Raw genomic sequence first — 23,485 nt, 5'->3', positions numbered from 1 at the left:
CCTGCATTGGGAGAGTGGAGTCTTAGCCACTGGACCACCAGGGAAGTCCCTCCATTTGTTTTGATGACTGTATCCTTCATACCTAGAATGTCTCTTTGGTTCTTTTTCACATCTTTTTTTTTTTTTTTTTCAAAACTACTTTGGTTTACCTTATGGTTTCTATTGCTTCTTGTACCTCTTCAAACATGTTAAGATACTTATCTTAAAGTCTCCTGATTTTTCTGTCTCTACCTCATGATGGTTGATTTCCTTGTGGGATCATTTCCTTTTCTTTCCTGGCACCTAGAGGAGTGGAGAGGGCTTTCTTCCCACATCAGTCCACAGTTATCAACTTAGGTCACATGTCTCCACACAGGAAAAAGGGGCCTTTGTTTCTTTAGACAAAGAGACCCTGGAGGGGCTGGCCTTGTCAGACCTCCAGAGTGCCCTGACATCTCTGAATGGGCATCAGGTACCCAGGACCCATCCCTGAGAGCCCGCCAGGGTGCATGATCTCTCTGAATGGGTACCAACTGGTGAATTAATTAAGGTATATCTGAGAATTTGTCAACATATTCACCTGGCCCTTTGTGACCCTGAAAAAGTCATTTAACCATTCATCTTTTCTGTAAAATAAAGGTATCTTCTTTATTTACAGGGAGAAAAAAAAAGTATTTTAAGTAGTATAAAAACTTCAAAGAAGAGGTGGCACATGTTGTCTTGAAAACAAATAGTTTAATTTCATTTTTATCTAGAACAAAAAAACATACAAGTTTAAAAGGAAACGGCAAGCGCTTTGACATGTCATCATGTGTCATTTTTTATGGTACTACTTTTGTTAAAAATGTGAAGATACAGAACCTTTATAAATTTCAGGAAGCAAAATGCAGATGAAAACAGATTGGTTATAAAATGTCAATTCACTAAATACTGCATTTTCTGTTTTTATGGAGAATATTTCATAGAAACACTGTATAAAATAAGGCAGACTTTTGGAAATTCAATTATAAAATTTTAGGAAAAAAGTGTGAAGTCCTAGTTTCTTTCACTTTGGGGAGTCACCTGCAGAGCCCGTCAGACAACTAGAGCAGTTTCTGAGCTCTGGTTGCTGTACAGGAGCCCTTCTCGTTGAGTGCTTCTAGAATCAGACCCACCCACAAAACAGCTTTTCCCAATTAGCATCAATCAGAAAAGTTTAACATACACAAATATTTCTATAGTGCAGTAAAAATGTGTCATTTTATATTTTAAATTTGCATTATGAAAATGTACATGAAGTAATACATATTTAATGAATATGAATCATGTAAATTTGGTCATGGCATTTAAAGGTGGCTTTGGCTTTGAAGTATTTTTAAATTCATAGAAAATATTGAACTTCTAATAAATAAATAAAACATTTTAATAATTGATATTAATAATCAACTTCAAAATTTCTTTGTCTGCATTTTCTGTTCAATTTTAAAAGAGAAGTCATTGCACCTTCTATGATGTGAAAAATCCGATTGCCATTAGCTGTTCTTAAGTGCTGAACATAACTGAGAGAAACTGCAACAAGACACTCTGTCACTGGCAGGAAATCCATCACCATCCTTTGCGGGGGCAGTCCCGAGCTCAGAGCTCATGTTTTTTTTTTTTTTTTTAAGGTAGAGGAATGGGGACATTTTAAATTTATTTATTTATTTATTTATTTATTTATTTATTTTTGGCTGTGTTGGGTCTTCGTTTCTGTGCGAGGGCTTTCTCCAGTTGCGGCAAGCGGGGGCCACTCGTCATCGTGGTGCGCGGGCCTCTCACGCCTCTCTTGTTGCGGAGCACAGGCTCCAGACGCGCAGGCTCAGTAGTTGTGGCTCACGGGCCTAGTTGCTCCGCGGCATGTGGGATCTTCCCAGACCAGGGCTCAAACCCGTGTCCCCTGCATTGGCAGGCAGATTCTCAACCACTGTGCCACCAGGGAAGCCCCACCGAGCTCATATTTTAACGGACGTGAATGCAAACCGTGGTTCTCACGTGACTTTCCAAAGAGAGCCCCCGCAGCAGGCCCAGGTACCTTGAGTGGACTAAGTCTCACTTTATGGCAATGGCATCAGATGGTGGCTACAGAAGGTTGCCGACGTCCCTGTGTGCTCTTACAGGCTCTGCAGACCGGGGGACGAAAGGACCAAGGAACTCTGACTGCCCTCAGGAATCCCAAGTGACTGGAGGGACACTGCATCAGGGCCCCGGGCAGTGTCGCCCACTATTCAGGAGGCGGGCGGAGGCTCCGCAGCTTCATTTCGTCCAGTCCCTTCCAGTATTTAAAATTGTTGTCAAGATGCTGCATTAACTCAGGCAGGTCTACAAAGGCTGGAGAGAAAAGATGGCACTGTGATATACCCTTTCACAGCCTCAGTAAATTTAGACTTTGAGGCTTTCTAAGGAGAGAGCATTTTACGGAAGAGGGACAGATAGGAGTAGACAACTGCACAGTGCTCAGCAGACACAGCAAACCCAGCGGCCGGAATGAACTAAAGCCAAGTCCTGTGCTCAGTGCCAGCAGCTCCTCTGTAACCACCTGGTGAGCTGACAACTGGTAGATGAAGCAGAAGGGGGACTCATCTGCACACTCACCATTTGATCAGCACCTTTGGGCCCCGGGTGCCAGGAGCCAGGCCCTGACTGGCTCTCCTGGGTGTGTCTCCCTGCTGCACCCCCACCCCCGGCCCTTTATACCGTCATCTTCCACCTGCAGCACATCCCCTAGGGCCTGAGTGGGGAGCAAGTCATTTTACATACGAAGAAAATGGGGCCAGGAAAGGCCATGAATCTGGACTCAGGGAGCTGTGGAGCCTGCAGTCTGGCCCCAAAGCTGCAGCTCTTTCCACCATCTGAGTCCTTCCCCCACCTCCCAGCACCCTGAGATGGGGGTTCGTCTCCTGCCCATGGATCTGGACAGGGAGTATTAGTGGGGCCCCTTCCCTGAGAGTCCTTTACGTGACAGGCTCCTCTGCATGCACTTAAGGTTAAAGAAGAGGGACGTGTACCCGTCAGAGACCAGCCTGCTCTCGGGTCGGCTACCAAGTGAGGCGGGAGAAGCTGGAGAGCAGATGGCAGAAGGGCTCCCACAGAACGATGTGGGGTTTGGAGTCAACATAAGCGTTTCTGACTCCTGGGCTCTCCACCACCGGCTGTGCAGCCCCAAGTTCACCCCTCTCATCTATGAACCTGGCACAACAACGTCTAGCCCCTGGGGCCAGGGGCAGTTGAGGAGGAAGAGTGCAGAGAGCACCCCGCCCTCATGGCCCTCGGTGTCAGCTCACTGCTTCTCCTCAGCCCTTCTTCAAAGTCTGAGCCCCCAAACATATTCTACAGTCAAAAACTACACTATGCACTACTTAACATGCAGTTCCCCATTACTGAGGGAAATATACTCAAAGCGTTCTTACCGTCCCAAGCAGCAAACATGTCTGTGATGAAGTAGTCAATGAAAGAGATTTGGGATTTGGGGATGCTGCAGGTATTTCTGTCAAAAACTGGCATCACCACAGGCAAGTCCTGTCGCTTCTCTTCATCAGTCTGCAAAGCAGAAAATGCCAGAATTACGAGACTCCAGCATCTGGCTCCACTCCCCATCAGGAGCAACCCCTCTGCCAAAAGCCTCTCCTGGCAGCCCAGAGTGCTCGTGGGGAGAAGCCGATCACAGCACCAGCCAACAACCCGGATCCGCCATGTTGTCCCCGATGGGGACTGCTCTATGCCACGGGCACCAAGGACACCCCAACCCAACCCACATTTTCAACACCTGGAAACCTCTTGCTGAAGCTCCTGAGGTAAGATTGCAAACAGTACCTGCAGTGCATGAGCACACTAGTCAGCTCAGCCACCCTCCCAGCCGGCAGGCGTTTCAAGGGCCTGATCCAGGGCGGCAGTGGTGAGTGAGAAACAGCCCCCTTCACAGAGAAGGGACAAGTGACTGCTTCTCATCTTGGGCCAAATTATTTTATTTGAAAAAGTTCTGAACATGCTTGAGGTAAAAAAGAGCTCTGGGATGAAGAGTTTTTATGTACTTTGATAAACGCTTCCAGAACATCTTCAGGATTCCAGAAAGATTTGTAAAAAACTGAAAATATAATTAAGATCCTGGCAAGTATATCTTGAAAGATATAAAGGAGTTTCTTGTTCTTTTTATTCATAAGGTTGCTTTCATCAAAGGGTCCTGGAGAAAAGGATGAGGGGATGCCTGGAGGGTGACGATGAAGCAGCGGGTCTTCCTGGAACGAGGTGGGAACTCAGAGGGTTTGAGGGTGCGATTAGAATCACCGAGAGGTACCTGCTGGAGCAGGCAACCAGGGCTGAGAGTTAAGCAGACGGTCACGCGAGGGGCAGGATGAGGGGGACTGAGTGTAAGACCAAGCAAGGCCGGGGCGGCCCTGGCTAGAAGGGCTGGAGCCATCCTCTGGCTCTGGAAGGCACAGCTGTCCTCAGAGGCACCTGGATCATTGTTCCTGATGGTCCGGGCAGGCTGCCCTGTTGGGCCAGGCATAGTGAGAAGATGACAGAAGGGGTGGCGATCCTGGGATGAGATAACTTTTTGACCAGTCGTGGCCTCTGGAGGGCCAGTCAGTGAGAGCAAGGGCTGAGGACAGGAGGTATGTGGTGTGCTCGGCCATCTGCCAGAAGCTCTGGTGGCTGAGCTCTGTGGGCCATCTGGGGCTGTGGGAGAGTGGAGGACATTTCTTGAGTGGCCAACACTGGGACAAGAATTCAGGTGTTCAGCAAGACCAAAAGAAAACCTACTCTTGGGGCTGAGGGCCTGTCCCTCCAACTCTTACCCCTGTAACTGTTCCCACAGGGCAAACTGGGCCAGTCCCCTTTGTTGTTCTTGACAACTGGCCAGGAGCTGCCTCCCCTGTTCCGTTCCACTTCTATTCTGCTGTCTTTGCCGAGGCCTAGCAATCACCAGCAGGGCCACAGGGACTGGTTAGAAGTCACCTTGCCCTGCACAAAGGTGGATGCATCCGAGGCCCGAGCCACTGGAAGAACTAGGCCCCACAGCTAACGGCAGGTGACTTTCCCTGGAAGTGACAATGACTCACTGCAGCTCTCAACATGGAATCTCCACTTGAGGGCAGCAGGTAACCTTTGGGGGTTTTCCTAGGAGGGACTGTACCTAGCACCGTGCTGCAGAGATGGACTTATGCTAGGAGGGTGTTGAGGGTGCTGGGGACAGGGCTAAGAAAGAGGCCTGTGCTCCCTGTGTTCAGGTGGATGGTGCTAGACTATGGGTCAGGGCAGAAGCCAGCAGTAAGAGCCCCTGCTGCTCCAGGCCAGGGAGCCAAGTCGCACACGCCTGACTAGGATTGTACAGGCCAGGGAGCCCTGAGAGGCAGGGCAGAGGCTATCTACAGCAGTTGTCCGGCCAGGAGCACACTCCAGGAGGTGTGGAAGGTAGGGTGAGGCTGCTCTGGGAAGAGACTAAGTAGGGAATATTGACAAGTCTTGGCCTCTGCTGGCTGGTGAAGCCTCTGCTGTCAGGCCACAGGCTGGCAGCCCCGCCCCCCAGTGCCGTCGCAGAAAACTGCAGGGTTAGCTCTACGTCAGTCTCTGCCCTGGTGTGCATGGGACGGGGCGGAGGGTGCAGGAATAGCCTCAGGTTCACAGCCCACTGGCCTGTCTGGCTCAGAGAGCAGTACCACAGGGTGGGTGCTCTCCTGGCACTGCCCCCTGGTCGTGCTGGATAATGAAGCAGCCCTCTTGGGAAAGCCATAGCAGAGGCTCACTGAGCTCAGCAGTTCATGGCTCCAGAGGCTTTTCTGTTGGTGCTGCACTCTAGGCCTGCCCTCCCCGCCACATGGAAGCAGCTGACTTGTTGAAGGTCAATGAAAATGCTCATGCTTGTATTTCTTCTCTTTGGCCCAATGTGACAGGTACATGGACCTTCTCAGGCCCTTATTCTCTTTTGAAGACCACTGTTTGCCAATGAGGTCCTCCGTGCCCATGCCCCACTTCTAGGCCACCAATGAGATCTCCATGCCTGGGAGACAGTCAAAGATTCTACAGTAACCAAGTGAATCTCCAATCAAGAAAAAGTCGTTTTCAAAATGGTAGGAAGTGTCATGGTATTTTTACTCACCCTTGCCCGACTCCTCCCTACCACAGTCTTGGTCCGGATGAGACAGCAGCCCAGCTCTCAACTGTTTAAATCAAACTGGAAGGAGTGTAGAGCTGACCTTATTTGCAACATTCTAACCTGTCTGGAGTTTGTCTAAAGGACTAGCCTCTATTTCACCTAATCCAGCTCTCAGGTGGAAAAGCAATGGTTACTGCCTGGGAAAGCTGCATGGAGATGACAGACACACAGATGCCTGGGGTAAGAGATTACAGGTGGAGACAAACAAATGCACCATTTAAGGCCCCAAGAAAAAGCCTCTCGGGGAAATTAAGATATTCAAAAGCAGCTGTATATAGAGGGGAAATGTCCTGGGCAAGACATGCTCAGAAAAGACCTGAAGAGACCGTAAGCTTTCATGTTGGGCTAATCCCAAGACTCAGAACATGCCCAGATAATTAGCGAAAGACTTTCCTGGCACAGAGCCAAAGTGCAAAGACTGGGAGAGGTGGCTGTTTTTTCAAATGTCCAATTTTCAACAACAACAAAAATCACAAGGCCAAATAAACAGAAAAACATAGCCCATTCAAAAGAAGAAAATAAATTGGCAGAAACCATCCCTAAAGAGGTACCCGCAATGATTTATTAAAGACTTTAAAACAACTATCTTAAATATGCACTAGTGCTAAAAGAAAACATGGATTAAATGCTAAAGGAAATCAGGAAAATGATATATGAACAAAATGAGAGTATCAATAAAGAGACAGAAATTATAAAGAAGAGCCGAATAACAATTCTGGAGCTGAAAAACACAAAAAGTGAATTGAAAAATTCACTAGAGGGGTTCAACAGCAGATCTGAGCAGGCAGAAGAAAGAATCAATAAATTTGAAGATAGGACATTTGAAATTATCAAGTCTGAAGAGGAGAAAGAAAAATAAATAAAAGTGACAATACCCTAAGTAATTTATAGGACAACCTCAAACAGACAAATACATGCATTATCAGAGTGTAGGAAAGAGAAAAGAGAAAAAAAAAAAGCAGAGATTATTTGAAGAAATAATAGCCCACTGGGCATATACCCAGAGAAAACCATAATTCAAAAAGACACATGCACCCCAATGTTCACTGCAGCACTATTTACAATAGCCAGGTCATGGAAGCAACCTAAATGCCCATTGACAGACGAATGAATAAAGAAGATGTGGTACATATATACAATGGAATATTACTCAGCCATAAAAAGGAATGAAATTGGGTCATTTGCAGAGACGTGGATGGACCTAGAGACTGTCATACAGAGTGAAGTAAGTCAGAAAGAGAAAAACATATCATATGTTAACGCATATATGTGGAATCTAGAAAAATGGTACAGATGAACCAGTTTGCAAGGCAGAAATAGAGACACAGATGTAGAGAACAAACATATAGATACCAAGGGGGGAAAGCGGGGGCGTGGATGGTGGTGGTGGGATGAACTGGGAGATTGGGATTGACCATATATACACCAATACGTATAAAATAGATAACTGATAAGAACCTGCTTTATAAAAAAAAAAAAAAATTCAAAAAAAAGAGAAAAATAATAGCCCGTAACTGCCATAATTTGAAGAAAAACACAAATCTACAAATCCAAGAAGGTAAACAACTCCAAGTAGGATAAACCCCAAAACAACCATATTGAAACACATTATAACCAAACTGTCAAAAGCCAAGACAAAGAATCTTGAAAGCAGCAAGAGGAAAATGACTCATCACATGCACATGAGAAGACAGTCTCAATAAGATGATCAGCTGATTTCTCAGCAGAAACCTTGGAGGCCAGTAGGCACTGGGATAATTACATAAGGGGCTAAAAGAAAAAAACCTGTCAACCCAGAATTCTATATCTGGCAGAACGGTCCTTCAAAAATGAGGAAGAAATGAAGACATTCCCAGATAAACAAAAGCAGAGAAAATTCATTACCACTAGATCTAGCCTACAAGAAATGATAAAGGGAGTCTTTTCAGGTTGAAATGAAAGGAAGCTAGATGGCAACTTAAAGTCATATAAAGATATAAAGATCTCCAGTAAAGGTAAATACATAAGCACATATGAAAAAGAGTATTATTGCAATTTTGGCTTGAAATTCCACTTTTTATTTTCTACAGGATTTAAAAGACAAGTGCATAAAAATTACAAATCTGTGTTAATAGGCACACAATATATAAACACATTATTTGTGACATCAAGAACAAAGTGGGGGACTTCCTTGGTGGCGCAGTAGTTAAGAATCCGCCTGCCAATGCAGGGGGCATGGGTTCGAGCCCTTGGTCTGGGAAGATCCCACATGCCGTGGAGCAACTAAGCCTGTGCACCACAACTACTGAGCCTGCACTCTAGAGCCCTTGAGCCACAACTACTGAACCCGTGTGCCACAACTACTGAAGGCCACGCACCTAGAGCCCATGCTCTGCAACGAGAAGCCACCGCAATGAGAAGACCAAGCACCACAATGAAGAGTAGCTCCCGCTCACCGCAACTAGAGAAAGCCCATGCCCAGCGACGAAAATCCAATGCAGACAAAAAATAAATTTATTTAAAAAAAAAAAGAAAGGGGTGGAGAAACAGAGCTGTATAGGAGTTTGTGTATACAACTGAAATATAGGTTGGTATCAACTTAAACTGCTAGAACTTCAGGATGTTATAATGTAATTTCTATGGTAACCGTACAAAAAGTAACCCATAGAATATCTGCAAAGGAAATGAGAAGTGGATCAAACATGGTGCTACAAAAAAATCAAACACAAAGGTGGTAATGGAAAAAATGAGGGACAAAAAAGCTATAAGACATGCCTAAGACAAAGTGGCAAAAGTATGTCCTTCTCTGTCAGTAATTATTTTAAATGTAAATGTATTAAACTCCCCAATCAAAAGGCACAGCTGGCAGAATGGATAAAAACACATGACCCAACTATATTTTGTCTACAAAAACTCACATTAGATACCAGGACATAGGTTGAAAGTGAAAGGATGGAAAAAGATATTCCATGCAGATAACCAAAAGAAAGCTGAGGTGGCTTTGTTAATATCAGACAAAAAAGACTTTAAGTCAAAAATGGTTCCAAGAGACAAAGGACATTATTAATAAATGGGTCAATTCACCAAGAAGATTTAACAATTATAAGCACATATGCATCAAACAATTGGAGTTCCAAAATGTATGAAGAAAACATTGACAGAATTGAAGGGAGAAACAGACACTTCTACAATAATAGTTGGAGACTTCAATAACACACTTTGAATAATGGACAGAACAGCCAGATCAATAAGGAATTAAGGACTTGAACAACACTGTTAACCAATTGGACCCAACAGACATAGAGAACATTCACCCAAAAACAGAATACGTATTTTTCTCAAGTGCAAATGGAACATTCTCCAGGATAGAATATATGTTAGGCCATAAAACAAGTCAATGAATTTTAAAAGATCAAAATCATACAAAGTAACTTTTCCAATAACAGTGTAATGAAACTGGAAATCAACAACAGAAAGTAAACTGAAAGTGGAAATTAAACAATACACTCTCAACCAAAGGGTCAAAGAAGAAATCACAAGGGAAATTTTAAGATACCTAGAGACAAATAAAAATGAAAACACAACATATGGAAAGGTATGGAATGCAGTAAAAGCAGTGCTAAGAGGGAAATTTATAGCTGTAAATGCCTATGTTAAAAAAGAAGAAAGCTCTTAAATCAACAACCTAACTTTAGATCTTAAGGAACTAGAAAAAGAACAAACTAAACCCAAAGCTAGCAAAAGGAAGGAACTAATAGACTAGAGCAGAGATAAGAAAAATGGAGAATAGAAAAATAGAGAAAATCAACAAAACCAAAAGTTGGTTCCTTGAAAAGATCAACAAAATTGAAAAAACTTTAGCTAGATTGACTAAGAAAAAAGAAAGACTCCAATTATTGAAATCGGAAATGGAAGTAGGGACATTACTATTGATTTTACAAAAATAAAAGGATTATAAGGAAGTGCCATGAGCAACTGTATGCCAACAAACTGGGTAACCTAGATGAAATGTACAAATTCCTACCCACACAACCTACTAAGGCTCAATTATGAAGAAAGAGAGAATCTGAATAGACCTATAGCTAGTAAGGATATTCAGTTAGTAATAAAAAACCTCCCAACAAAGAAAAGCTCAGGACCAGATGGCTTCACCTGTGAATTCTACCAAGCTCTTCAATACAATTAACACCAATCCTTCTCAAACACTTCCAAAAATTTGAAGAGAATACTTCCTAACTCAATCAATGAGGCCAGCATTGCTCAGATACCAAAGCCTAACAAAGACACAAGAAAACTACAGACTGTTATCCCTTATGAATACTGATGCAAAAACCCTCAACAAAATACTAGCAAACAGAATTCAGTAGCATATTAAAGGATCATACACCATGACCAAGTGGGATTTTAGTCCTGCAATATAAGGATGATTCAGCATCTGAAATCAATTGATGTAATACACTACATTAAAAGAATGAAAGAAAAAACCATGATCATCTAAAATGGTAATTTTGTTTTACCACAGTAAAACAAACAAAACCTTTGATAAGCTGCTTCCCAAGGTGACGATGATTTTACAAATCATCACTGTGTGATAAGCATTTTACACATTTTACACTGATGAATAAATTTGTTGCTCCATATCTTCACAAACATTTTGTTGTCAGTCTTTTTAATTTTTAGCCATCCTAGTGGATGTGTAGTGGTATTTCATTGTTGTTTTAATTTGCATTTCCCTGATTACTAATGATGTTCAGCACATTTTCATATATCTTTTGTGAAGTGTCTGTTAAAATATTTGGTATTTTTGGACTTCCTTGGTGGCACAGTGGTTAAGAATCCACCTGCCAATGCAGGAGACATGGGTTCGAGCCCTGGTCTGGGAAGATCCCACATGCTGTGGAGCAACTAAGCCCGTGTGCCACAACTACTGAGCCTGTGCTCTAGGGCCCATAAGCCACAACTACTGAGCCCATGTGCCACAACTAACTGAAGGCTGCGTGCCTAGAGCCTGTGATCTGCAACAAGAAGCCACTGCAATGAGAAGCCCGCATACCACAGTGAAGAGTAGCCCCCACTCGCCACAACTAGAGAAAGCCCACGTGCAGCAACAGACCCAACACAGCCATAAATAAATAAATTAATTAATTAAAAATAAATAAATAATTGTTTTTAAAAATTGGTATTTTTAATTAGGTGGTTTGGCTTATTATTGAGTTCTTTATATATCCTGAATACAGTCCTTTGTCAGATATGATTTGTGTATATTTTCTTCTAGTGTGCCTTCCCTGTTCATTTTCTTAGCTGTGTTTAGATGAGAATAATTTCTGAATTTTGGTTCTCACCAAATTTTCTTTTTATGGTTGCTGTTTTCTGTACCTAAGAAACATCTATCCCATTCCAATTAATTGAGTATATTCTCCTATGTTTTCTCTAAAACTTTTGTATTTAGGTCTATGATCCATTGTGAACTGATATTTCTCCACAGAATGAGGTAGGAGTTGTGGTTCAGTTTTTGTTGGATAGAGATATCCAAATATTCCAACACCACTTGCTGAAAAAAATTTTCCTTTCCCCACTGATTGTATAAATGTGGCCTATTTCTGGGATTTCTATTGTGTCCCATCAATGTATTTGTTATCTTTATGCCAGTATCACACCAGCTTGGTTATTGTTAAGTTCTGAAGTCAAATAGTATAAATCGTCCAACTTTTTCAAGTTTGTGTTGTTTATTCAAGGTCCTTCAGCTTTCCATATAAATTTTAGAATCAGTTTGTCAATTTTTACCAAAAAAACTGCTGGGATTCTGATTGGGACTGCACTGAATCTATACATTGATTTGGAAAGAACTGTATTTTAACAACATTGAGCCTTCCAATCTGTGGACATGGTACACCTCTCCATTTATTGAAGTGTTCTTTCTCAGCAATGTTTTGTGGTTTTCAGTGTAAAGAACTGGCCTTCTTTTGTTAAATTTATCCTAAGTAATTTTTGTTTTTTATTGCTATTGTAAATGGGATTGGGTTTTTAGTTTCATTTTCCCATTGTCTGCATCTAGTACACCAAATAATACAACTGACTTTGTATAATGAGCTTGTGTCCTATAACCTTGCTAAATAATTTCCACTTATTAATGCTAGTAATTGTTTTGTACACTCCTTAGAGTTTTCAGCATTAAAAAGAATCATGTCATCTGCAAATATAACAAATTTATGTCTTACTTTCTGTTCTTTGTACATCTTTATGTCCCTTGCCTTGTTGCAATGGCTAGGACTGCCAATAAAATGTTGGATAAAAGGAGTCCGAATGGGTACCCTTGCCTTGTTTCCAATCTTAAAGAAAATGTATTTAATATTTCCTTCTAAAGTTTATATGGAAAGGTGAAGGACCTTGTATAAACAAAGCAAATTTGAAAAAGTTGAACAGTTTATACTATTTGGCTTCAGAAGTTAACAATGATCAAGTCAGTGTGGTATTGGCATAAAGATAACAAATACACTGATGGAATAGAATAGAATGGGTACCCTTCCCTTGTTTCCAATCTTAAGAAAAATGTACTTAATATTTCACCATTAAATACAATGATAGCTATAAGTTTTTGTAGATACCCTTTTAAAAATAAGTTCTATTCCTTGTTTGCTAAAATATTTTACGATGAATGGATGCTGAATTTTGTCAAATGCTTTTTCTCCATCTACTGAAATAATCATATGGTTTTTCTCCTTTAATTAGTATGGTGAATTATAATAATTGATTTTTCTGATATTAAACCAACCTTGCATTTTGGGGGATAACTCTATTTAGTGATATATTAACGCTCTTTATATACTGTTCAATTAAGTACCTCTGCATCTATGTTCATGAGGATTATGAACTGCCTGGTACTGTCTTTGTCAGATTACATATCAGGATAATAATGGCTTCATAAAATGAGTTGAGAAGTGTTCTCACCTCTATTTTCTCATATATTGTAAGACTAGCATTATTTCTTAAGTGTTTGATAGACTTCTTCAATGAAACCATTTAGAGTTTTCTTTGTGAAAAAAATCTTTAAATAAAACATTTTGACAAAGAATTTCTTTACTGCAGGGCTTCTAAGGTTATTGCTTAATCCTGTGTGTTTTGGTAAATTATAATTTTCAGGGAATTCATCCATTTCATTTGTCAAATTTATTCTTGTCAATTTGACAAGAATTTGTTATTTCTTGTCATTGTCAAATGACAATACTTTCATTCCTGATACTGGTAATTTGCATTCCCTCTTTCCTCTTGATTATTCCAGCTAGGTATTCACCAATTTTGTTAATTCTGTCAAAGAATCAACTTTTGGCTTTGTAATTTTTTATTTTTTAAATTATTAATTTTTATTTTATATTGGAATATAGTTGATTTACAATGTTGTGTTAGTTTCAGGTATATAGCAAAGTGATTCAGTTATACATATACATATGTCCATTCTTTTTCAGATTCTTTTCCCACATAGGTTATTATAGAATATTGAGTAGAGTTCCCTGTGTTACATACAGGTCCTTGTTGATTATCTATTTTATATATAGTAGTGTGTATCTGTTAATCCCAAACTCCTAATTTATCCCTCTCCACCATGTTTCCCCTTTGGTAACCATAGGTTTGTTTTTGAAGTCTGTGAGTCTGTTTCTGTTTTGTAAATAAGTTCATTTTTATCATTTTTTTTAGATTCCACATAGAAGTGATATCATATGAGATTTGTCTTTGTCTGAGTTACTTCACTTAGTATGATAACCTCTAGGTCCATCCATGTTACTGCAAATGGCATTATTTCATTCTTTTTTTTTAATTGCTGAGTAATATTCCACTGTATATATGTGCCACATTTTCTTTATCCATTTCTTTATCCATTCCTCTGTTGATGGACATTTAGGTTGCTTCCATGTCTTGGCTATTGTAAATAGTGCTGCAAGGAACACTAGGGTGCACGTATCCTTTCGGATTATGGTTTTCTTCAGATATATGCCCAGGAGTGGGATTTCAGGATCATGTGGTAGTTTTAGCTTTAGCTTTTTAAGGAAACTCCATACTGTTCTCCATGGTGGTTGTAGCAATTTACATTCCCACCAACAGTGCAGGAGGGTTCCCTTTTCTCCACACCCTCTCCAGCATTTATTGTTTGTAGACTTCTTTTTTTTAATATAAATTTATTTTATTTATTTTTGGCTGAGTTGGGTCTTCATTGCTGCATGTGGGCTTCTTATTGCAGTGGCTTCTCTTGTTGCAGAGCATGGGCTCTAGGTGCACGGGCTTCAGTAGTTGTGGCTCACGGGCTCTAGAGCACAGGCTCAGTAGCTGTGGTGCACGGGTAAGTTGCTCCGTGGTATGTGGGATATTCCTGGACCAGGGCTCGAACCCATGTCCCCTGCACTGGCAGGCAGATTCCTAACAACTGCGCCACCAGGGAAGCCCGTGTTTGTAGACTTTTTGATGGTGGCCATTCTGACTGGTGCGAGGTAGTACCGCATGGTAGTTCTGATTTGCATTTCTCTAACAACTAGTGATGATGAGCATCTTTTCATGTCCTTTTTGGCCATCTGTATGTCTTCTTTGGAGAAATGTCTATTTAGATCTTCTGCCTATTTTTTGATTGGGTTGTTTGTTTTATTTGATATAGAGCTGCATGAGCTGTTTGTATATTTTGGAGATTAATCCCTTGTCAGTTGCTTTGTTTGCAAAAATTTTCTCTGATTCTGTGGGTTGTCTTTTCGTTTTGTTTATGGATTCCTTTGCTGTGCAAAAGCTTTTAAGTTTAATTAGATCCCATTTGCTTATTTTTGTTTTTATTTTCATTACTCTAGGAGGTGGATCGAAAAAGATATTGCTGCAATTTATGTCAAAGAGTGTTCTGCCTATGTTTTCCTCTAAGAGTTTTATAGTATCTCGTCTTACATTTAGGTCTTTAATAAATTTTGAGTTTATTTTTGTGTATGGGGTTAAAGAATGTTTTAATTTCATTCTTTTACATGTAGCTGTCCAGTTTTCACAGCACCACTTATTGAAGAGACTGTCTTTTCTTCATTGTATATTCTTGCCTCCTTTGTTGTAGGTTAAGGACCATAGGTGTGCGGGTTTATTTCTGGGCTTTCTATCCTGTTCCACTGATCTATATTTCTATTTCTGTGCCAGTACCGTAATGCTTTGATGACTGTAGGTTTGTAATATAGTCTGATGTCAGGGAGCCTGATTCCTCCAGCTCCCTTTTTCCTTCTCAGGATTGCTTTGTCTATTCAGGGTCTTTTGTGTTTCCATACAGATTTCAAAATTTTTTGTTCTAGTTCTGTGAAAAATGCCACTGGTAATTTGATACAGATTACAGTGAATCTATAGATTGCCTTGGGCAGTATAGTCATTTTGACAATATTGATTCTTCCAATCCAAGAACATGGTATATCTATCCATCTGTTTGTGTCATCTTTGATTTCTTTCATCAGTGTCTTATAGTTTTTGGAGTACATACAGGTCTTTTACCCCCCCTTAGGTAGGTTTATTCCTAGGTATTTTATTCTTTCTGTTGCAATGGTGAATGGGATTGTTTCCTTAATTTCTCTTTCTGATCTTTTGTTGTTAGTGTATAGGAATGCAAGAGATTTCTGTGTGTTAATTTTGTATCCTGCAATTTTACTGAATTCATTGATGAGCCCTAGTAGTTTACTGGTAGCATCTTCAGGATTTTCTATGTATAGTAACATGTCATTTGCAAACAGTGACAGTTTTACTTCTTCTTTTCCAATTTGGATTCTTTTCATTTCTTTTTCTTCTCTGATTGCTGTGGCTAGGACTTCCAAAACTACCTTGAATAAAAGTGGCAAGAGTGCACATCATTGTCTTGTTCCTGATCTGAGAGGAAATGCTTTCAGCTTTTCACCATTCAGTATGGTGTTTGCTGTGGGTTTGTCATACATGGCCTTTATCATGTTGCAGTAGGTTCCCTCTTTGCCCACTTTCTGGAGACTTATTTACCATAAATGGGTGTTGAATTTTCTCAGATGCTTTTACTGCCATCTATTGAAATGATCACATGGTTTTTATTCCTCAACTTGTTAATGTGGTGTATCACACTGATTGATTTGCAGATACTGAAGAATCCTTGCATCCCCAGGATAAAACCCACTTGATCATAGTGTATCATCCTTTTAATGTATTGTTGGATTTGGTTTGCTAGTATTTTGTTGAGGATTTTTGCATGTATGTTCATCAGTGATATTGGTCTGTAATTTCCTTTTTTTGTGGTATCTTTGTCTGGTTTTGGTATCAGGGTAATGGTGGCCTCATAGAATGAGTTTGGGAGTGTTCCTTCCTCTGCAATGTTTTGGAATAGTTTCAGAAGGATAGGTGTTAACTCTCATCTAAATGTTTGATACAATTCGCCTGTGAAGCCATCTGGTCCTGGACTTTTGTTTGTTGGGAGTTTTTTAATCACAGTTTCAACTTCAGTACTTGTGATTGCTCTGTTCATATTTTCTATTTCTTCCTGGTTCAGTCTTGGAAGGTTGTACCTTTCTAAGAATTTTTCCATTTCTTCTAGGTTGTCCAGTTTATTGGCATATGATTGCCTGTAGTAGTCTCTTATGATCCTTTGTATTTCTGTGTTGTCAGTTGTAACTTCTCCTTTTTCATTTCTAATTTTATCAGTTTGAGCCCTCTCCCTTTTTTTCTTGATGAGTTTTATCAAGAAAAAGGCTTATCAATTTTGTTTATCTTTTCACAGAACCAGCTTTTAGTGTCATTTATTTTTTTCTGTTTTCTTCGTTTCTATTTCATTTATTTCTGCTCTGATCTTTGTGATTTCTTTCCCTCTACTAACTTTGGGTTTTGTTTGTTCTTCTTTCTCTAGTTGCTTTAGGTGTAAGGTTAGGTTGTTTACTTGAGATTTTTTTCTTGTTTCCTGAGGTAAGATTGTATAGCTATAAAATTCCCTCTTAGAACTTCTTTAGCTATGTCCCATAGGTTTTGGATTGTCATGCTTTCGTTTTCATTTGTCTCTAGGTATTTTTTGATTTCCTCTTTGATCTCATCAGTGATCCATTGGTTGTTTAGTAACATATTGTTTGGCCTCCACGTGTTTGTGTTTTTTAGTTTTTATTTCTTGTAGTTGATTTCTAATCTTATAGCCTTGTGGTCGGAAAAGATGCTTGATATGATTTCAGTTTTCTTAAATTTACTGAGGCTTGCTCTATAGCCCAGCATGTGATCTATCCTGGAGAATTTCCATGTGCACTTGAGAAGAATGGGTATTCTGCTGCATTTGGATGGAATGCTCTATAAATATCGATTAAGTCCATCTGCTCTAATATGTCATTTAAGGCCTGTGTTTCCTTACTGATTTTCTGTCTGGATAATCTGTCCAGTGATGTAAGTGGGGTGTTAAAGTCCCTCACTATTATTGTGTTACTGTCGATTTCTCCTTTTATGGCTGTTAGCAATTTGCCTTATATATTGAAGTGCTCCTATGTTGGGTGCATATATATTTACAAGTATTATATCTTCTTCTTGGCTTGATCCCTTGAGCATTTTGTAGTGTCCTTCTTGGTCTCTTATAACAGTCTTTAAAGCCTATTTTGTCTGATATGAGTATTGCTACTCCAGCTTTCTTTTGATTTCCATTTGCATAGAATACCTTTTTCCATCTCCTCACTTTCAGTCTGTATGTGTCCCTAGATCTGAAGTGGGTCTCTTGTAGATAGCATATATAGGGGTCTTGTTTCTGTAACCATTCAGCCAGTCTATGTCTTTTGGTTGGAGCATTTAATCCATTTACATTTAAGGTAATTATTGATATGTATGTTAACTGTTTCAGATTTGTTTTCGTACGTCTTTTTTCTTCCCTACCTCTTTTGTTCTCTTGTGATTTGATGGCCATCTTTAGTATTGTGTTTGGATTGCTTTTTCTTTTTTGTTTATCTATTGTAGTTTTTTGGTTTGTGGTTACCATGATGTTTTGACATAGCCGTCTATATATATACAAGATTGTTTTAAGTTGCTGGTCTCTTAATTTCAAATGGATTTCCAATATCCTGTGTTTGTACTCTCCTCAAAGCCTCTTTGCTGGTTTTGATATCATATTTGTGTGTGGATGATTCCCTACCTTTACTGTATGTTTGCCTTTATTGGTGAGCTCTCCCATTTGTAATTTTCTTGTTTCTAGTTGCGACTTTTTCTTTTCCACATAGAGAAGTTCCTTTAGCATTTGTTGTAAAGCTGGTTTGGTGGTACTGAATTCTCTTAGCTTTTGCTTGTCTGTAAAGCTTTTGATTTCTCCATCAAATCCGAATGAGAGCATTGCTGGGTAGAGTATTCTTGGTTGTAGGTTCTTCCCTTTCATCACTTTAAATATATCTTGCCCCTCTCTTCTGGCCTGCAGAATTTCTGCTGAAAAATTGGGGATTCCCTTGTATGCTATTTGTTGCTTTTCTCTTTCTTTAATTTTTGTCAATTTTATTAATATGTGTCTCAGTGTGTTCCTCCTTGGGTTTATCCTGTATGGGACCCTGTGTGCTTCCTGGACTTGAGTGTTTCCTTTCCTGTGTTATGGAAGTTTTCGGTTATTATCTCTTCAAATATTTTCTCAGGCCCTTTCTCTCTCTTCTCCTTCTGGGACCCCTATAATGTGAATTTTGGTGCATTTAATGTTGTCCCAGAGGTCTCTGAGATTGTCTTCATTTCTTTTCATTGTTTCTTCTCTTTTCTGTTCCGCAGCAGTGATTTCCACCAACCTGTTTTCCAGCTCCCTTATTTGTTCTACTACCTCATTTATTCTGCTGTTGATTCCTTCTACTGTATTTTTCATTTCAGTTATTGTATTGTTCATCTCTGTTTGTTCTTTATATCTTCTAGCTCTTTGTTAAACATTTCTTGTATCTTCTCAGTCTGTGCCTCCATTCTTTTTCCATGATCTTGGATCATCTTTACTATTGTTATTCTGAATTCTTTTTCAGGCAGATTGCCTATCTCCACTTCACTTAGTTGTTCTTCCAGGGTTTTATCTTGTTCCGTTGTCTGGAACATATTTCTCTGCCATCTCATTTTGTCTAACTTTCTGTGTTTGTGGGCTCCGTTCCTTGGGCTGCAGGGCTGTAGTTCTTCTTGCTTCTGGTGTCTGCCCCCTGGTGGGTGAGGTTGGTCCAGGGGCTTGTGCAGGTTTCTTCATGGGAGCGACTGGTGTCTGCCCACTTGTGGGTGGAGCTGGATCTTGTCCCTCTGATGGGCAGGGCCATGTCAAGGGGTGTGTCTAGAGGTGGATGTGAGCTCAGGACTTTAGGCAGCCTGTCTGTTGATGGCTGGGGCTGTGTTCCCACCCTGTTGGTAGTTTGGCCTGAGGCATCCCAGCACTGGATCCTGCAGGCTGTTGGGTGGGGCCAGGTCTCAGTGCCAAAATGGCGACCTCCAGGAGAGCTCACACCAAGGAATATCTCGTAGGGGCCTCTGCCGCCAGTGTCCTTGCCCTGGCAGTAGGCCACAACTGACCCCCATCTCCTCAGGAGACCCTCCAAGACCCACAGGTAGGTCTGGCCCAAGCTCATATGGAGTCACTGCTTTGCCCTGGGTTCCAGTGGATGTGAAACCTTGGGTGCGCCCGCTGAGAGTGGAGTCTGTTTCCCCCAGTCCTGTGGAGCTCCTGCACTCAAGCCCCACTGGCCTTCAAAGTCAAATGTTCTGGGGGCTCCTCCTCCTGATGCCAGACCCCTAGGCTGGGGAGCCTGAAGTGGGGTTTAGAACTCTCACTCCTGTTGAAGAGCCTCTATGATACATATTTTCCAGTTTGTGGGTCGCCCACCTGGTGGGTATGGGATTTGATTATATTGGGAAAGTGCCCCTCCTACCATCTCATTGTGGCTTTTTCTTTGTCTTTGGATGTAGAATATCTTTTTTGGTAGGTTCCAGTCTTTCTTTGTTGATGGTTGTTAAGCAGTCAGTTGTGATTTTTGTGTTTTCGTAAGAGAAGATGCACTCAAGTCCTTCTACTCCACCATCTTGTCTCCTATAATTTTTTTCTACTGTCTGTTTTCTATTTCCTCATTTTTTGCTCTTATATTTATTATTTCTTTCTTACTTACTTTGGGTTTACTTTGTCTTCTCTTTCTAGTTTCTTAAAGAGAACTCTAAGTCATTAACTTTAGGGCTTTTTCTCTGCTTATAAATGTCCCTCTAATCACTTTTAGTTGCATCCCACAATTTTAATATACTTTCATTAACATTTAATTCTATATATTTTCTATTTCCTTTATCTGACCTATGGATTATTTAGGAATGTGTTGTCAATTTCCAAATATTCAGTGTTTACCTAGATACCTTACTGTTACTGATTTCTGATTTAATTCCACTGTGGCTGGAGAACATATTCTGTATGATTTAAATTATTTTATCTTCTACAATGCAATGTTATAATTTGTGCTTAAAATAGTTCTATGTATTTAGAGAAAAGGAGGAAAAAATCTTTTATAGTTACCCAGCTGTTTACCATTTTTTAAAGTGTTTTGTCTTTTTATTTTTATTTAGTTATAATTGACATACAACACTATATTAGTTTCAGGTGTACGACATAATTCAATATTTGCATATATTGCAAAATGATCACCACAATAAACCTAGTTAACATCTGTCACCATATATAGTTACAGAATTTTTTTCTGGTAATAACTTTTAACATCTACTCTCTTAGCAACCTTCAAATATGCAGTACTGTATTAACTACAGTTGCCATGTTGTACATTATAACCCCATGACTTATTTACTTTATAACTAGGAGTTTGTACCTTTTGACTGACTCCCTTCACCAATTTTGCACCCCAACTCACTCATCTGGCAACCACCAATCTGTTCTCTGTAAGATTCCACATATAAGTAAGATCATATGGTATTTGTCTTTTTCGCTTAGCATAAACCCCTTAAGGTCCATCCATGTTGTCAAAAATGGCAAGAGTTCATTCTTTTTTAACAGCTAAATAATATTGCATGCATGTGTGTGTGTATATATATATATATATATATATATATATATACACACACACACACACACACCCAACACACATACACCCACATCTTCTTACCCACTGACCCATCAGTAGATGTTTAGGTTGTTTCCAACTTGGCTATTGTAAATAATGCTGCAATGAACATGGGGGTGTGTACAGCTTTTGGGGTCAGTGTTTTTGTTTTCTTTGGATAAATACCCAGAAGTAGAATTGCTAGTTTATAGGGTAGTTCTATTTTTAATTTTTTGAGGAACCTCCATACCGGCTGCACCAATTTACATTCCCATCAACAATGCACAAGGGCTCTCTTTTCTCCATATCCTTGACAACACTTATTATTTCTTATCTTTTTGATAATAGCCATTCTAACAGATATGAGGTGATATTTCATTGTGGTTTTGCTAGTTACCATTTTTGGTGCTTTTCATTCCTTCCTAAAGATCCAAGTTTATATCCAGTATCATTTCCTTTCAGCCTTAAGAACTTCCTTTAGCATTTCTTATATTGCAGGTTTACTGGTGATGAATTGTTATCTTTTCCTTGTCTGACAATGTGTTTCTTTTGCCTTCATTCTTGAAGGATATTTTCATTGGATACAGAATTCTAGGGTGACAGTTTTCTCCTAACAGCATTTTAAAGATGTTGTTCCACAGTGTCTTCTGGCCGTCACAGTTTCTGACATGAATTTATAAAAGATGAGAATCACTGTTCTCTTTATAAGTAATCTATCATTTTTCTCTGGGTGGTTTCAAAATTTTTTCTGTATCTTTGGCTTGTAGCTGCTTAACTATGACGTGCCTGGGCATGGGTTAGGATTTGCTGGGTTTCTTAAATCTGTATGTATGTATCTTTCACTAAATTTGGAAAAATTTTAGCCACTATATTTTCTAATTTTTTTTCTGCCTCATAAGAAATTTTTCCTACCCAGAGAAACTATGACGGGCAGACAACAGTGTTATTAACATCTTTAAAGTACTACTAGGAGAAAATGTCAAATATCCAGTGAAAATATCTGGCAAGAATGAACGCAAAATAAAATACATTTTCAGACAAGGGAAAACTAATAGAATTATAACCAGTAAGCCTGTAATACAGGCTATGTTCTTCAAGGACAGACTTTCATTTAGAACTCTACTTCCTAGTTTTAAGTCCATTACTTCTTATGGTCCTTATGGTGTTTCTCTCTCTTGTACTTAAGGAATTAAGAAGCTGCATCTTACCTGAGAAAAATATTCTTCTGAGATACGTGCGGCCCACTCAATGCACTGCTCCAGGGGTCGGCAGGGATTGGACACATCAGCACACTTAATCAGCATTCGTTTGATCAAACAGCGGTTGTCTGGAGTTCTGGGCATAGTGATTATGGCTTCTTGATTTTTATCAGTTTCCTAAAACATAAGTGGAATTCAAAGCAATCAAAATGGGTCCCCAGGTACCAAGCCGTTTTACTCCTGTGGTCCCACTGTAACCACAATAAGGCACTGCCCAGGATCTACAAGTTAGGATCTCACAAAACAGTGCTGAGGATACTCTGTGGATTGAGCTTGGCCCCTTACTCTACAAACGGGAAAACCAAGACCTAGTAAGATTCCAGCAGGACACAGAAGTGGAGGGAAGTAGAGGGTAGCGCTGAAGGTTGGCATATCTGCCTTTCCTCTTCTTTTTGGCTCTTCCTCTCACTCTATTTCTCACAGTTACCTTTTCTTTCTGTTCTGTCTATCATGCTCCCTTGGTAAGCACTCAAAGACTGGCTTTATCTTTTACTATATTCACTAAAAAACAGAGTGAACTGAAAAATAAAAGATTTCTCCGCCCTCATAACAAAGCATCTTGTAGTCTACCAGGGGCTCTGCTTCTCACACGCCAATCTCCAATCACCTAGCTTTGTGAGAGGTATGATCTTGGGAACTAGCTGTCCGTGTACCAAGACTGTGTCAGATATAGTGATACTTCCTAAACACTGCCCTAACATTTTATGGTGTACAGAGGACTTAGTCATTCTCTTTTGGTCTGCGCTCACAAAAAAGTCCTGTGGTAGGCATGAAAATCAGTATTATTTACTATTACATCTTACAGATGAGAACACTGGGACTCTGAGAGGTGAAGAAACTTATCCAAAGCTACCCAGCTGAGCCAGGATAAGAACCTAAGTTCTACCTTTAGTCCTGGATTCTGTCTATTCACAGTACCACATGTTATCTGATTCACAAGGAGCCCCTCTGGATATGGAATCTCAATCCATGGTGTGAGGGACTCTCTGCTTATTGGCCCCCTGAAGCAAATTCAGATTGGAAGAGGGAGTACTGGGGCAAAGAACATGGTAAAAGACATGAGCAAGCATCTCCTCATTCTGATTCTG

The 23,485-nt window shown here is 40.2% G+C and overlaps 1 protein-coding gene and 1 long non-coding RNA gene across 8 annotated transcripts in view; one reads left to right on the top strand and one right to left on the bottom strand.

The window, feature by feature from the left end:
• Positions 1–694: 694 nt before the first annotated feature.
• The window catches only part of PDE8A (phosphodiesterase 8A), a 149,828-nt gene continuing 127,037 nt past the window's right edge, over positions 695–23,485 (bottom strand). For 6 of the 7 annotated variants that reach the window (XM_082448617.1, XM_082448618.1, XM_082448616.1 and 3 more), the window contains 3 exons: positions 22,347–22,514; positions 3,405–3,534; positions 2,135–2,325 (listed from right to left, as the gene is read on the bottom strand). In XM_082448617.1, coding sequence (XP_082304743.1) covers positions 2,219–2,325; positions 3,405–3,534; positions 22,347–22,514 — 405 coding nt within the window. In that variant the 3' untranslated portion in view covers positions 2,135–2,218. Of the gene's footprint in view, positions 2,326–3,404; positions 3,535–22,346; positions 22,515–23,485 lie in introns of all 7 variants that reach the window. The other variant, XM_082448614.1, reaches the window with a different exon arrangement.
• On the top strand, positions 3,541–10,662 carry LOC309654615. The gene is made up of 2 exons (XR_014260342.1): positions 3,541–5,023; positions 5,886–10,662. It is a non-coding gene; the product is annotated as an uncharacterized lncRNA (long non-coding RNA).

Source organism: Balaenoptera physalus (assembly GCF_965194825.1).
Source record: "Balaenoptera physalus genome assembly, chromosome: 2".
NCBI lineage: Eukaryota > Metazoa > Chordata > Mammalia > Artiodactyla > Balaenopteridae > Balaenoptera > Balaenoptera physalus.
This window is presented reverse-complemented; position numbering and strand designations above follow the sequence as displayed.